The sequence below is a fragment of the Dermacentor andersoni genome, chromosome 4 (genome assembly GCF_023375885.2).
Source record: "Dermacentor andersoni chromosome 4, qqDerAnde1_hic_scaffold, whole genome shotgun sequence".
In the NCBI taxonomy this organism is placed as follows: Eukaryota; Metazoa; Arthropoda; class Arachnida; order Ixodida; family Ixodidae; genus Dermacentor; species Dermacentor andersoni.
The window spans coordinates 151663071-151676734 of NC_092817.1; the positions used below are offsets into that span (position 1 = coordinate 151663071).

Consider the following 13664-nt stretch of genomic DNA (forward strand, 5'->3'; position numbering starts at 1 on the left):
TTTCGAAATTGCCAGAGAAAGTAAGGCTGCAAAAAGGCTGTTCCGACATAATTTCCAGCTTCGAGGGTGTAATTGTTCTGTGTATTTTCCTTATTTTTTAGCCTTTTTAACTTACGATCAAACCACCGTGATGCAGCTCGTTCCTTTATGGACACCGCAAGGACGCATTTATTTATGATCCTATGCATGTCCGATTTAAAAAGTGACCAGTTTAATTCAACGAAGCGCGACGTCATGACCTGCTGGTGATGACACCGATCTGGCGAAAGCAACAAAATAGCCATCAGTGACACCACCCGGAAGACGTGATGTCGTGCGAAGGAAGATTTGTATGCACGAATATTTGTGTGGAGGGGCCCGCCGATATGCAAACGTGGGCTTTCTAATCTGGTCCTGCAAAGTTCAGGTGTCAATGCTCCTAGATGAGTGCAAGCTTCGGAAAATTTTTCACGCTTCTGGCATTGCGCCACGCAAAGGAAACGCTTGCGCGTGAGGCTAATTAAAGGGTTCCATAAAGAACGTCAGTGCCAATGGGTGCAGTGCTGAGAAAGACGGACTAACAACGTAAACAGTTATGACTCGTATAAGCAGCTTATAACATGGCATATTGTGAAAATGATTATCAGAAAAACGCCCTATAGCCTGTTGTAGATATTCATAATGGTCATTATTGGAAGAAGAATAGAATATATGCGTCCACCCGGCTGGAAACCGTTACTTCTTTTCACTTAGGTGTGCAAAACAAAAAATAAAGGAGGAAAAAGGAAACGCGCGCGAGTACGCGATGCACAATACGAATGCACCTTTTTTTTTCATTACATCACGTCAACAACAACAAAAAAGCTACGGACACAAGATAGCTCGAACATACAAAAGGGAACACTGGAAGCATCGACCGTATCGATTGGTCTCAAGTGTGGGCGTCGACGGTGCGCAACTACAGGAGCTGACAGATCTGAATTCCCAGATAACGAGACTTGGGGTCGTTACTTTAAAGAATAAACCATGCTGTCCTTACTTTATAAACACATTAAACATCGTAGCATGCGGAATTCAGTACGTGCTGAGTATGTCGCTGTCTGGAGGAAACGTCCAAACAAGTGCACAGCTTTCGAAGGTGCTGGCTTTTGGATGCATACATGTCAACTAGCTCGACAAGCGCCGAAGGCTGACGCGAATGGAGAACTTTCGGGCGATTCAGCGCAGACGCTCACTCTTTATGACCAACACTTCCTGTGCTTTACATAACACCTCAATCACAGCATTACGCGTGACAGCGCAGATCGTCGCGTGTCACGCACTAATTGCAAAATAGAAAGTGACTCTCACGATGTCCACGGGATGACCCGGTGTCCACAATGTCAGTGTCTCGATCACTAGAACGTCGCACATTTCTTAACCCCACTAGTCCTGGCGGAGGCATATCATCCATCAAGACATTGATCAAGTTGTAGCTGTACACTGTGAATACCAATTACAAAGTAGTAAACCAGAAAAGGCAACGAAATCTATTTTCGATTACTCCCGTGCAAATATCGACGCGATTCTTACAGAGCTGTCATATTTTTCTGTGTGGTTCTTGGAAACCATGGCTTATCGCAATACAAATGATAACTGGCTCGCTATCCGAAGAAAGCTTATTGAACTGAAACAAAAGCACGTTCCCAAAATTAGAATAACGTCATCAACACAGAGCACATGGTTCACGTCCCAAGTAAAGAGAGCAATAAATAAAAAGAAACGCCTTTACTCTAAAGCTAAGTTGTCCCACTCGGATGGTGATTGGCAGCGATACCGAGAACAATCAAATAAATGTAAAGCTGAAATTGAAGCATCTAAAGACAAGTTTTTTAACGGTGACATCGTCAGCATGATAATGAACAATCCGAAAAAGTTTTGGAAAGTAATTAACCCTAAACACTCTTCTCAATCCACTATACCAATCGTTAATAACGGTGAGCTACTCTCACCATCTGAAGCTGCGACTGAATTAAACTCGTTTTTCAGCTCTGTATTCACAAACGAAAATCCAATTACACCTGACCTTACGTTTCCTTCAATTAACTCATCTATGAATGATCTCATAATTACACCAGAGGGAATAGAATCGGCCATCGATCGACTTTCGAATAACTCAGCGCCAGGTCCAGACGGCATCTGCACAAAGATGCTTAAAATGACTAAACCTATAATATCTCCCGTATTAGCCGCCCTTTTCCAGCAATCAATAGATACAGGAATTGTACCAGATGACTGGAAGGTCGGTCGTATCACTCCCATCTATAAATCAGGTGACCGATCAGTGCCCTCAAACTATAGACCTATATCCTTGACTAGTATTCCATGTAAATTACTTGAGCATATCATATCTTCCGCAGTTATGAAATATTTATCTGAACATAACTTCTTTTCTAACAATCAACATGGATTTCAGAAAGGACGCTCCTGTGAAACACAGCTTTTTGAACTTATAACTGATCTTCATCAAGCTGTTCACGATTCCATAAAAATCGATGCCATATTTATTGACTTCAAGAAAGCATTCGATAAAGTTCCCCATTCTCGCTTAATGATGAAACTTAGCCGGCTTAACATACATGGTAAAATTATTAATTGGATCTCAAGTTTTTTAACCAATCGCTACCAATTTGTTTCCGTAAATGATCACTTTTCCGCTTTAGCACAAGTTAAATCTGGCGTTCCTCAGGGATCCGTACTTGGCCCAATCCTATTCTTAATTTACATTAATGACATCAGTAACAACCTGACCTCAACAGTTCGATTGTTTGCAGATGACTGCGTTCTTTACAGACAAATTATCACCTCTGAAGACACTAATATTTTACAGGCCGACCTAAACAAAATTTCACTTTGGTGCGAGCAATGGCAAATGGAAATTAATGTTTCTAAAACTAAAACAATGACATTTAGCAGAGCCAGTAACGTTCACTTAAGTTCATATTTTATGAACAGCATATGCATAGAGAATGTGTCTACATTAAAATATTTGGGAGTCCATTTAACTTCTAACCTTACATGGAATGATCACATTGATGAAATAATTTCGAAAGCAAATAAAACACTTGGATTCATTAGGCGAAATTTGTATTTAGCAAATGAGTCAACTAAATTATTAGCTTACACTGCTCTAGTTCGCTCAAAGATTGAATACGCTTCCATAATATGGAATCCAAATCAGACTTACCTAATAAACAAGCTGGAATCTTTACAAAATAAAGCAGCACGCTTCATCACTAAAACATACTCTAGAACATCCAGCATCACGGCTATCAAAGAGTCCCTCCAATTACCGTCTCTAGAAACACGACGACTGTTAGCACTGCTTTCCCACTTCCACAGATTGTATCATACCCCGTCATCCTTTACAGCATCCCATATCAAACCCCCACAAAAAATTTTTCCCCGCCTCGACCATCCCTTCAAAGTGCGTCCCATGTTTGCACGTACGAATCTCCTGCGACAATCACCTCTCTTTCTAGCTATTCATCACTGGAATAAGCTGCCAAAAGAAATTGCTTCTATACGTGATCATGACTCATTTGTTAGTAATTTGAAGCGCAGTTTTACGCATGTTGGGTAAAAGCAGAATTTTATGCCTTTGACGCATTGTAAGTGTATCTACATGCTTTGTACGGAGTGTTGTTGTTGTTGTTTTCATCATGTATGCAATTCTCTTTCCTTTTTTTTCTTTTTATATTTGCTTGTTGTATTCGGTGATCTTTACCACGGTGTTCTATATTTGTGTTTGAAATTTCCTGTTGTTAACCCCCCCCTATGTAATGCCCATAAGGGCCTTTAGGGTACCTGAATAAAAAAGCTATAATATAGCGTAAGTATTTATTGATTTCGCACTAAACAAGAATCTCTGAAGAGGAAAAACTGAAAAAAGGCGTTCGCGACACACAAAAAGCGCACTATAACTCTGCGTCCATGCTAATGCTACTGTAAATCTAAAACCATGGTCTGCGAGGCTACATTTCGCATGCACCAGGACTGCGGGCTCAGTGCACGTCTCAAGTTGACGTGCTTCCGTGCTCTACATGTTCAGAAAATCTCGTAAAATGAGCCTTGCCTCGCAGACAGGCTAGAGTATAACTTGCGACGATGAGTGAAACGGGGCAGTTCAAGCAGGTCCAGACACCGCGGTGGCATTTCGCTTGATGTTGCTAGCGGCAACAACGCCACGGGTGTGGCCATTAGAACAGCCGAAAGCCGTGGCGAAGCTGCCGAAGCCCCTGGCGCCTGCGCACACGACCGATATTCGCCGTTGCGAAGACCACCGGCAGGAGTTGTAGCAGGCGGTGATGAAGAAAAGCTGGTCGCCGGTAAACTCTTCGAGGCTGACGAGCCGCTCCTCCTGGTTGCCCTGGTCCCGGTCGTAAGCCACTGCATTGGCGAGTGCCGTGAATGCTATCTCGAGGGCCCGAGCGTCTTCCAAGTGGCCGCGGCTCTGCGTAACAAGTCCCCGTATTTGGATGAAACACACTTTCGGACAAAAATTACTAGAGCGAAGTCTGGCGCTAATGTCTACGGGAGCTGTAGGCGCGGTGGTTCAGACAGAGCGGGAATGACGGTACGGTATATATGGATTTGCCCAAACTTAGTCCTTCTAGCTGAAAACAGCTTTGGTATTTTGCAAATATATCGTACTCAACAAAATGTTGCCTTTAAATATAGTAGTAGTCAATACATGCGCATGCGTGCGGAGGCTGCGTTGCAGTGTTTCGAAAAATTGATCGCTTGGAAATTTAGAAAGACATAGAACATAAAAATCGTGGGGACGCGCGACTCTCACGCCCCCTGATATGTTGCTTTCCCGCATAGATCCCATCTCCTATAATCCGGCTTCTCCGCGTGGCTTGATGCCGGATTACGCACTACGAGAGATGGCGCATTACGAGAGATGGCGCGAGTGTGCCCTACTAGCGCCAACTGACGGCGGGGCTGGTCGGGCGCGACAGGGAGTAGTCTCTTTGGCTCGGGTTCGGCAAGCGGCGCGGACGTTCAGCGCGTGCGCCGATCCATGCTTCTGCGAGACCGTCTCGCGAGGCCTACCTCGGAATGAACGAACACGATCGTTCGAACGCGCCACCGTTCGGGTGACCATACGCGCGAACCACCAGGCGTTGGTGTCCAGCATGGAGCTAACATATTCGCTCGCTATGCGGTCGCGGTGAGTCGGACTTCCTCGATTTGTCGCGAGCCCATCGGCATGTTCTGTGGATAGCAACTCGGCTAGCAGGCATTTATGCAAGGTGCAATAAATGCCCGTGTGATTGTTTGTCTTACTGTGTTGTCGTTCGTTTGTTCCAAGAGCACGGGTGAGAACCCGCCATCTGGCTGCCTAACGTGGACCTCTTGGGGCATCGGAGGATAGCTTTAACAGTTATGCTTCGTTCGAGACCTTTGCTTGAACCGAAGCGTAGGGATAGCGTGGATTTTGATCGCTAGCGTTGGCGGCGGGCTTTCTCGAGCGAGGCGACAGTTGCTGTAGTGTATTTGAACTTTTAAACAGGCTAAGTTTTTTCGCAAGTGTTTTTTTTAACGACATTCGTCGGTACGAGAGCCACGTGGTCTGCATCCTGGGAGAGCGAGGCCTAGCGCCCGCGGAGCATTGGCACGCGTGAAGCGAGTGAGTACGGAAGCCTCGTGGGTGGTCAGAATTTCTTATGTAAATAGCTTCTTCTATCTCTTTGACTCTGATGAAGTCGCGGCTCTGGGAGCCGGCCGGCCGCGGGCCACGGGTTATAGCCCGTTATTGTGCCCTGGCTGCAGCATCGGCACGGCGAAGACGAGCTCGTTCCCGATTCTGCTCGCAGCGTTGGTGATCGAAAGCTGCCTACGCCTAAGGAGTACGTATGGCGCGTGGCTTACCCATTTCGGAGGCGGCGAGAAACTGCTGCGTGCGCGCCCGGCTGTGACGGAGAGCAACGACGTCACCCCTGGCGCAGCTAATGTTATACCACCTAGCAGCACAAGGCCTTTTCACTCTGATCCATGACGTCATGTTACCTGGCCCGACTGCCATGGAATCTAATGGGGATGCTCCCGAGTAGGCAACAGTAATTTTGACGTCACCGCGTTCATCACGCAAGCTTTGTCAATGGAAATTTTGGGCTATGTAGCGTGACGTTATGGATCAGAGTAAACAGGCCTTGTGCTATCTAGGTGGTGTCGGCTAATCACGCGCCTATCTTTCTCTTGTTTTTTCGTGCAAGTTCATGGGGTTGCGCCGGAGGAGTTTTCGGCGTACGGGCGACCGACAGACGGACAGACGGACGGACGAATCGGCTAGCCATATACAGCTTCGCTGTAAAACTTCGCGAACTCTTCGGCGACCGGTTCGGGCGCACGGTCGCAGCAAAAAACGCCCTGGCGACGCGCGTTCACGGCCTCACAGAGTCCTACGTCGCATACATACAAGACGTCTTGGCTTTTTACTGCAAAGCTGACGACAAGATGTCTGAAACTGACAAAGTAGCCCACATATTAAAGGGTATCGCAGACGACGGCTTCAACTTGCCGGTTTTCGGCAACGTTTCTACTATTGATGGCATCATCAAGGAATGTCGCCGCGACGCGTTCGCCGCAAGCTCCAGGTCGTCTATTCGCCATTCGCCTCCGCGACGCCCAACGATCCATCACCAGCCACGATTGCGATGATCCAGGCCGTAGTCCGACGAGAATTTGAAAACGGGTCTCAACTCCCCGTGGTCGTCGACCCAGCGTACAGCACCTCTCTCGCGGCCGTCGTCGTCCCCGACAGTCCTTTCTGGCTACATTCCGCAACCCGTCCGAATGACGCACCTCTGACGACAAGTCTATCTGCTTCGACTGCTGTCGCATTGGCCACATCGCTCGTCACTGCCGCAACTGATGGCCAGCTCCGTCTCGGACATACAACAGTGCCTATTTACCTAACTCTATCCCTACTACTCCCTATGCTTCTCGCCAGGATCGTACTGCAGCTGCCGCCCCTGCTCCGAATCTTGGATACCACACACACACACACACACACACACACACACACACACACACACACACACACACACACACACACACACACACACACACACACACACACACACACACACACACACACACACACACACACACACACACACACACACACACACACACACACACACACACACGCACGCACGCACGCACGCACGCACGCACGCACGCACACACACACACACGCGCGCGCGCACGCACGCACGCACGCACGCACGCACACACACACACACACACACGCAAACACGCACGCAAACACACACACACACGCACGCACACACGCACACACACACACACACACACGCGCACGCACGCACGCACATTGCAGCCTGGCACAGGGCGCTCCGACACCGTCTGGGACGGTGGGCGCCCTCAACTCGGATGCTGTGTGCACCGAGCGGGGTGGGACCGCCTCAGAACTGACGTCTCCTCGCGGCTGCCTGTTTTGCGCCCATTTTGGGTGTTGTTTTTTGGATGCCGGTTGTTGTCAGAGTAGTGCCGCTTTAGGCCTAAGGCTTTATGAAGCTGCCTGTCGCACGTGGAGGGACACAACCTGGTGTACTATGACGTTGGGGTGTTGCACTTTGCTTCCCTCATTCTAGTTAGCCTCGCATGAATTGAAATTACTCGTTCGACTCAAGGAAGCGAGCTTCGTTCACGTGAACTTAGCACCTGAGTAGCTGCCCGATCTTTTGCTAGCCGAGTTGAACATCGTACCACGTGGGCGATGCGCATGCAGAATTCCTCTCCCTTGCACTACTGTAGTGTTTGCCGAGTGCGTTGAGTGTAAGCAGCGTCATTGGAGTCACCCCTGGTTTGCTGTCATCTGCACATAGTCTGCACTGCTGCCCCGGACTACGATCGAGCCACCCTAGGCAATGGTGATGCTGAGGCCAGTTCGGTGCAGCGACTTCGGCGGCCGCCTGTGTCCGGCTCCCAACCCTCGGCGGCAGAGAAAAGAGCCGGCAGTCACCAACAGCTACTGTGGCTCTCGCCAGATGGGCGACGCTTCCTCGTACCGGCTACTGCGTCGCCGTTTCCGGAGTCCTGTCCTGGAATCATGACATTGAGTCTGCAGAGCCGCTACTGTGACCAGCGGACGCCAGCGGTGTGCCCGAAGGACAATGTCGGCTCGCATGTTATGGACAGCGTGTGTACACGTCCTCGGCGCGGCCACTGTTACATGTACTACCTTGTTCGCGAAGCACGCGTTCATGTTAGACCGTGTGACATGTTTCATAAAAGGACGTCTTGTTGGGCGAGTTGGTCACAATGATCTTGGGTACTAGGCGCGAAAACCCACACGACACTAGGAAGGAGACGGGACAGAGCGCCACTTACAAGAGCGCCACTTGTTTCGCTGACTATGTAGCGATTTAAGGCTGGGGGATGTGGGGATGCGCGACTCTCACGCATCCCCTGATAAGTTGTTTTCCCGCATAGCTCCCGTCTCCTGTAATCCCGCTTCTCCGCATGGCTTGGAGCCCGTGGCAGTCGGTCTTGTTGAAGCGCATTACGAGCGATTTCGCGAGTGTGGCACTGCTAGCGCCACCTGAGGGCGGCATTGGTCGGCGCGACAGGGAGTAGGCTCTTTCTCTTTGGCTCGGGTCGGCAAGTGGCGCGGACGTTCTGCGCGTGTTCTGATCCATGCTTCTGCGAGACCGTCTCGCGAGGCCTACCCCGGAATGGACGAACACGATCGTTCGAACGCGCCGCCTTTTGCGTGACCGTACGCGCGAACGACCAGGCTTTGGTGTCTAGCATGGGGCGAACATATTCGCTGGCTATCCGGTCGCGGTGAGTCGGACTTCCTCGATTTGTCGCGCGCCCATCGGCATGTTTTGTGGATAGCAACTCGGCTAGCAGGCATTTAGTCTATGAAAGGTGCAATAAATGTCTTCGTAATTGCTTGCCCTACTGTGTCGTCGTTCTTTTGTCCCAAGAGCACGGGTGAGAACCCCACAAAATATAACCACACGAGAAGGCCTGCAGCCACAAGCAAGAATATTTGCCATGTACCGTTCCCGCGGTAGGCGAACGATCGCAATGTCCTCTAGTAATTTTTGCAGGAAACTTCATGCAATGAAAGACTTGCCATCTTCATTGCCACCACGAACATCAGGTGGATGCAGCATCGAGTGACTGTGCGGTCGGTGTCTATTGCGAGAACAATTGCGACAACAACCACAACCAATGCGACAACCAACTAGCCCAAAAATCTGCACTCCTGGTCTAATGCGAGCCACAGAACGGCTAGCAATGCAGCCTGCTGCATCAGAGCCCTGAGACGACCTATGTTGGTAGGTCGACCGGCGTCGGTTGAGCCGGCGCAGTATACAGAAACAGATGCGCCGGACATAGCGGACATTAAAGTTTATAGTGTATAGCGACAACCTTCTCTCTGGTCTGTGGCGCGTGGGTACAAAGGCACGGGCGGCAGCTTCTGCAATGCTTTTGCACGGGAGTTTACTCGCAGAAACGACAGCCCAGAGGACATTATGGCGACATCCAGGACATTCTTGCTGAAATTGTCAATAGAAGTGCTGACCTCGAATATAAAGAAACGTTTGAAAAGAGTCGAGCATAGTGAAGGAATTGCGCGGAGTGAGGCAAAGCGTTTGCAATGTTATGGATAGATTCCGGACAATGAAAAACCAGACTCCCATTGGGCTTCCGAAGGGCGTAGAAGTATCTTATACAGCTTCTCTGACTTTCATATACGAGTTGCTAGGACCTGCGTTCATCTACCAAGCCTTTTCTATGGCATATCTTACTAGACGACGGCCTCTCTCAGCGATCTCCAGTTATTACCCGACTCGATTTTATATATGCCTTCAGATTTCACAATCTACTCCCTCCAGGTAACTATTTGCCGTTTTGCAATACCCGTTCTGTAGGTCCGACAGACCGCTGCTTATCTATTCTGTGCATGACATGGTCTGCCCAATTATTCTTTTTTTCTTCTTAACCTCGTTGAGAGTATTGGCTATCAAATTTGCTCTGTAATCTCTACTGTCACATTTGTATCTCGTATCCTTACGTTTCTTTTTTTTTTTTTGCTTTTTCGTTCAATCCTCAAAACTGCCGATGAAGACATTGCACTCTTTGTCACTGGCTGCGTGCACCTTGTTCAAAACTGCGAGTGCCAAGTCTTCAATGGCTCTCATTCGAATCGCAGTGGTAGCTTCCTCGCAAAAGGTCAATAGACCTTTCACGCATTTCGTTCAACTCACTCCGTTCACGTAATCAATCCTACTGTGCATAAGCATATAATCACGACCTTCAACAGAGGTATAAGGAAGAAATATACCTTCAAAGATCAAAGTGAGCAAAGCCGTTTGCAAGCGATAATTTTTAAGGCGGCGGCACCACACGGTAAAGTTTCCCTTAGAGGGCACAAAAAGAGTATTTTCGACGCCAAAACATTTCTGCTTGAAACGCTTAAAGCGAAATAAATGCTCCAATTTCGTTGGTCAGGATTGCTTGATTGATTTGTTGATTGGTTGGTTGATCTTTAGCTTTAGAAAGTATCGCAGTTACTGTGAGAAACGACGCAGTGAAGGGCTCAGGATAATTTTTGCCCTCCTAGTGTCCCATTCTGCATCCGATGGCCGCGGTAGGCGCGTGCTTCATTGACCTTGCATTCGGCCCACGCCAGAATGCGCGAGCCGTGGCTAGGAACCAAACAAGTGGCCTCAGGATGAGCAGCAGAACACCATAGCCACTGAACAACCAATGCTGCAAGTTACAAGTGTCGTAGCTTAGGGCATCCGCTCCTGATTTTCTTGCTCAATACACCAGCAAGTTGGGCCGGTAAGGTTTGCACGGAGATCCGGCCATCACCACTGACTGCAGAATCAGCCATGAAAACACCGCGTAGTTTCTTGCGAAGGTTCCGTTGCAGCTATGAATTTATTGTTGAGAATAGAGCGAACGGCGAGGAGACGAATACATACCGTGTTCCCGGCGTCCGCGCCGTTGTCCGTTACCACTCGCCAGCCTTGCGGCCCTCTGTGCACGTCAGGTGCGTCGATGACGCCGACTAGCTGCCTCGCAAAGAGCAGGCCGAGGCCGCCAAAGTTCATGGCGCGCGTACCGTGGGCGTAGAATAGCGGATGGGCGACGGTGCCGACCGCCACCGCCAGCCTGTTGCTGAAGACGTCGTAATTGAAGTAACGTCCAGTGGGCACAGACACGTTATTCGCGAAGGTCCGAGACGACTCCAGAAGCTTACGGCGGATGCTCTTTCTATTTTCGACGAAGTAGTGGAAATATGTCCTCCCCGAATCAGGGAAGTCCTCGTACAGAGCTTCCAAGGACTCGTCCCGAAAGACCGGCCAGAGGTCCACTAGGAGCATTTTGAGACGCGACCTTGCGTTCACTCCGCGGCGCGACGCCGGCGAGGTCAGTGCGAAGGCGGAGCGTACGATCTCGTTCAGCAGGTCGTCCACACTGTTCCTGTCGTAGGCTTTAGAGCGGGCATAGTTGGCGGCCAGGACAAGGCCGTAGGCGTCCTCTACCTGGGACAGGCAACTCGCTTTGTTCGCAGCGGAGACCACAGGATCGCTGGCGCTGGTGTTCGATTTTTGCCCTCGACCCGCGAATAGGTTGGCAAAGGTCACCACTAAGGAACGCGCGATGTGCGCGAGCAACCCGGCGTGCTCGAACTGCTCGTGGAAGGTGCTCACGGCGGTCAGGAGACCCCGGTTCGATGTCAGTATCTGAGTCGTTGTGGTCACGTTCGCGGCGACGTCGGCGAGGTGGCGCCCAAGAAATGTCAACCACTCCGAGGCGGTAATGCTAGGCGTCAGATTCTGCACGTTTCTGAGGCTTTCGGCAACGACCGTCGAGTGTCGAAGTGGAGAGCTGACCTGGGTCAGGGCGTCGAAGATGTAGTGGTCCAGTGCGGTAAGTTCCACCTCCAGCTCGTCCTCTGGCACGCGACGAATGGTCGGCGTGTGGTCTGTAATGACAGCTTAGTCAAGCTATGTTTGTATTTTTGTAACTTTTCGTGCGCTCTTGCAAATCCCACTGCTAGCGACTACTGAATACAACTTAAGATGTTTAACCCATGCCGCGTAAACAAGTGCGCTTCCGAACCCAGAAATTTACATTTCTACTAAATCTTACCGACGAAAGGCTGTATCTTATCCTGTGCGTAATGATGAAAATGCCCTTCTATGTTTTCAAACTAAGAAAGCAGGCTCCGCCCTTCGTATCTATCGATGCACCCTTTCGTGTACTTTCAATACATTTATTTACAGAACTGTCTTACTGCGGAACAGAAGTGGCGAAACCTGGAGGCTCCGTAAACCTTTGCATCGTGATGCGAAAGCATGTCCTATATGGACTGTTCGAGCGTGGATTTAGCACAAATCCGCAGTTTTTTTTTTTTTTTTGCAGGTTCCTACGTAAGCTTATAACAACCCAGAGGGCAATATGGCGACGGCTAAAAAGCTCTTGTTGAAAAGTCTTCGTCGCGAAAGTTGCCTAGTTGCTCATAGGGCCAAACCCAAGCTGTAACGCGATCATTGTCTGTAAACACCGAAAGAGACTGCAAGAACTTTTGGAATACTAAGTACATGCATCCAAGCACATCCTGTCCCCAGCGCAAATAAAAACATGCATGACGGTCCTAACACGTACTCCTGCTCACCATCAAAACAGAGCAGGACAGTAAGATATGGCAGGCTTATATTTGATTTATATTGTTCGCGCCAAGTAATTTGTAGGATATCTGTGCATAATTAATTTCTTTCAAAGATGCAGCACTTCTAGTTGTTCGATCAGATTGGTCCCTGAATAGCTCAGACGGTGACACTACTGCTCCAGATGTGCAGTGGTTTTGAGATCGATCGCCAGGCTAAACGACATTTTCTAGAAATGGAAAATTTGCCTTTCGGTATACGGCAAAAGAAGTTCCTTTATAGCATTCAGCTGGGCTCCAACGGGATTGCAGCATGTCCTTTCATGAAAGCGGCAAGTGCAATCGATGACCTAGTATAGCGCAGTACTTAGTTTTAAAAATTCGTTAAAGTCCGGGGTTTTACGTGCCAAAACCGCGATCTAATTATGAGGCACGCCGTAGTCGCCTATTCCAGATTAACTTTGGCAACCTGGGGTTCCTTAACATGACCTAAATCTAAGTACATGGGTGTTTTTTATTTTGGATTTCGCCCTCCATCTAATGTTGCTGTAGCGGCCAGGGCCGAACCCGCGACCTCGAGTTTAGCAGCGCAACGCCATAGCAGCTGGGCCACCCGCAGCGGGTTCAACAAAAAGTTTTGGGCCAGCATTTTGTCCACCGATAGTCACAGTTCCTGCTACAGTCAAATGTCACACATGAAGGCGTGAGAGAATAATCTAATGAAGGCGTGAGAGAATAATCTACCAAGTCCAAACTGATTCGGCGTTGCCCCTCGAGGCTTCTTGAATGGTCAACTTTACAGAGAGTAACGTCACCGGGTGCACGCGGAGTCTCCGCTGACAGTTGCAGCATCTGGGCGGTGGCATTCAGTGCGGCGCAGATCTGATCAGCTCTACTGGCGCCAATCCGCACGGTCGGGTGTGGGGCGGGTTCGAGGCGAACGGCAATCACCCGCTTGCTGGCTCTGCCAGAGAGGAGC

General features: G+C 49.3%; 1 protein-coding gene across 1 annotated transcript; it reads right to left on the bottom strand.

Annotated features, from left to right (window-relative positions):
* Positions 1–3842: 3842 nt before the first annotated feature.
* Positions 3843–13200, bottom strand: LOC129386551 (uncharacterized). The gene is made up of 2 exons (XM_055074620.2): positions 10995–13200; positions 3843–4471 (listed from the first exon to the last, which is right to left on the bottom strand). Exons 1-2 carry the CDS (start codon positions 11394–11396, stop codon positions 4145–4147), a joined length of 729 nt encoding a protein of 242 aa, XP_054930595.1. The 5' UTR covers positions 11397–13200; the 3' UTR covers positions 3843–4144.
* Positions 13201–13664: the final 464 nt, after the last annotated feature.

Coding starts and splice junctions, on each gene's coding strand:
- LOC129386551 (XM_055074620.2), bottom strand. CDS start 11,396: ATGCTCCTAGTGGACCTCTGGCCGGTCTTTCGGGACGAGTCCTTGGAA. Junction 4,472..10,994: donor GCGCGGACGCCGGGAACACG/GTATGTATTCGT, acceptor CTTGTTACGCAG/AGCCGCGGCCACTTGGAAGA.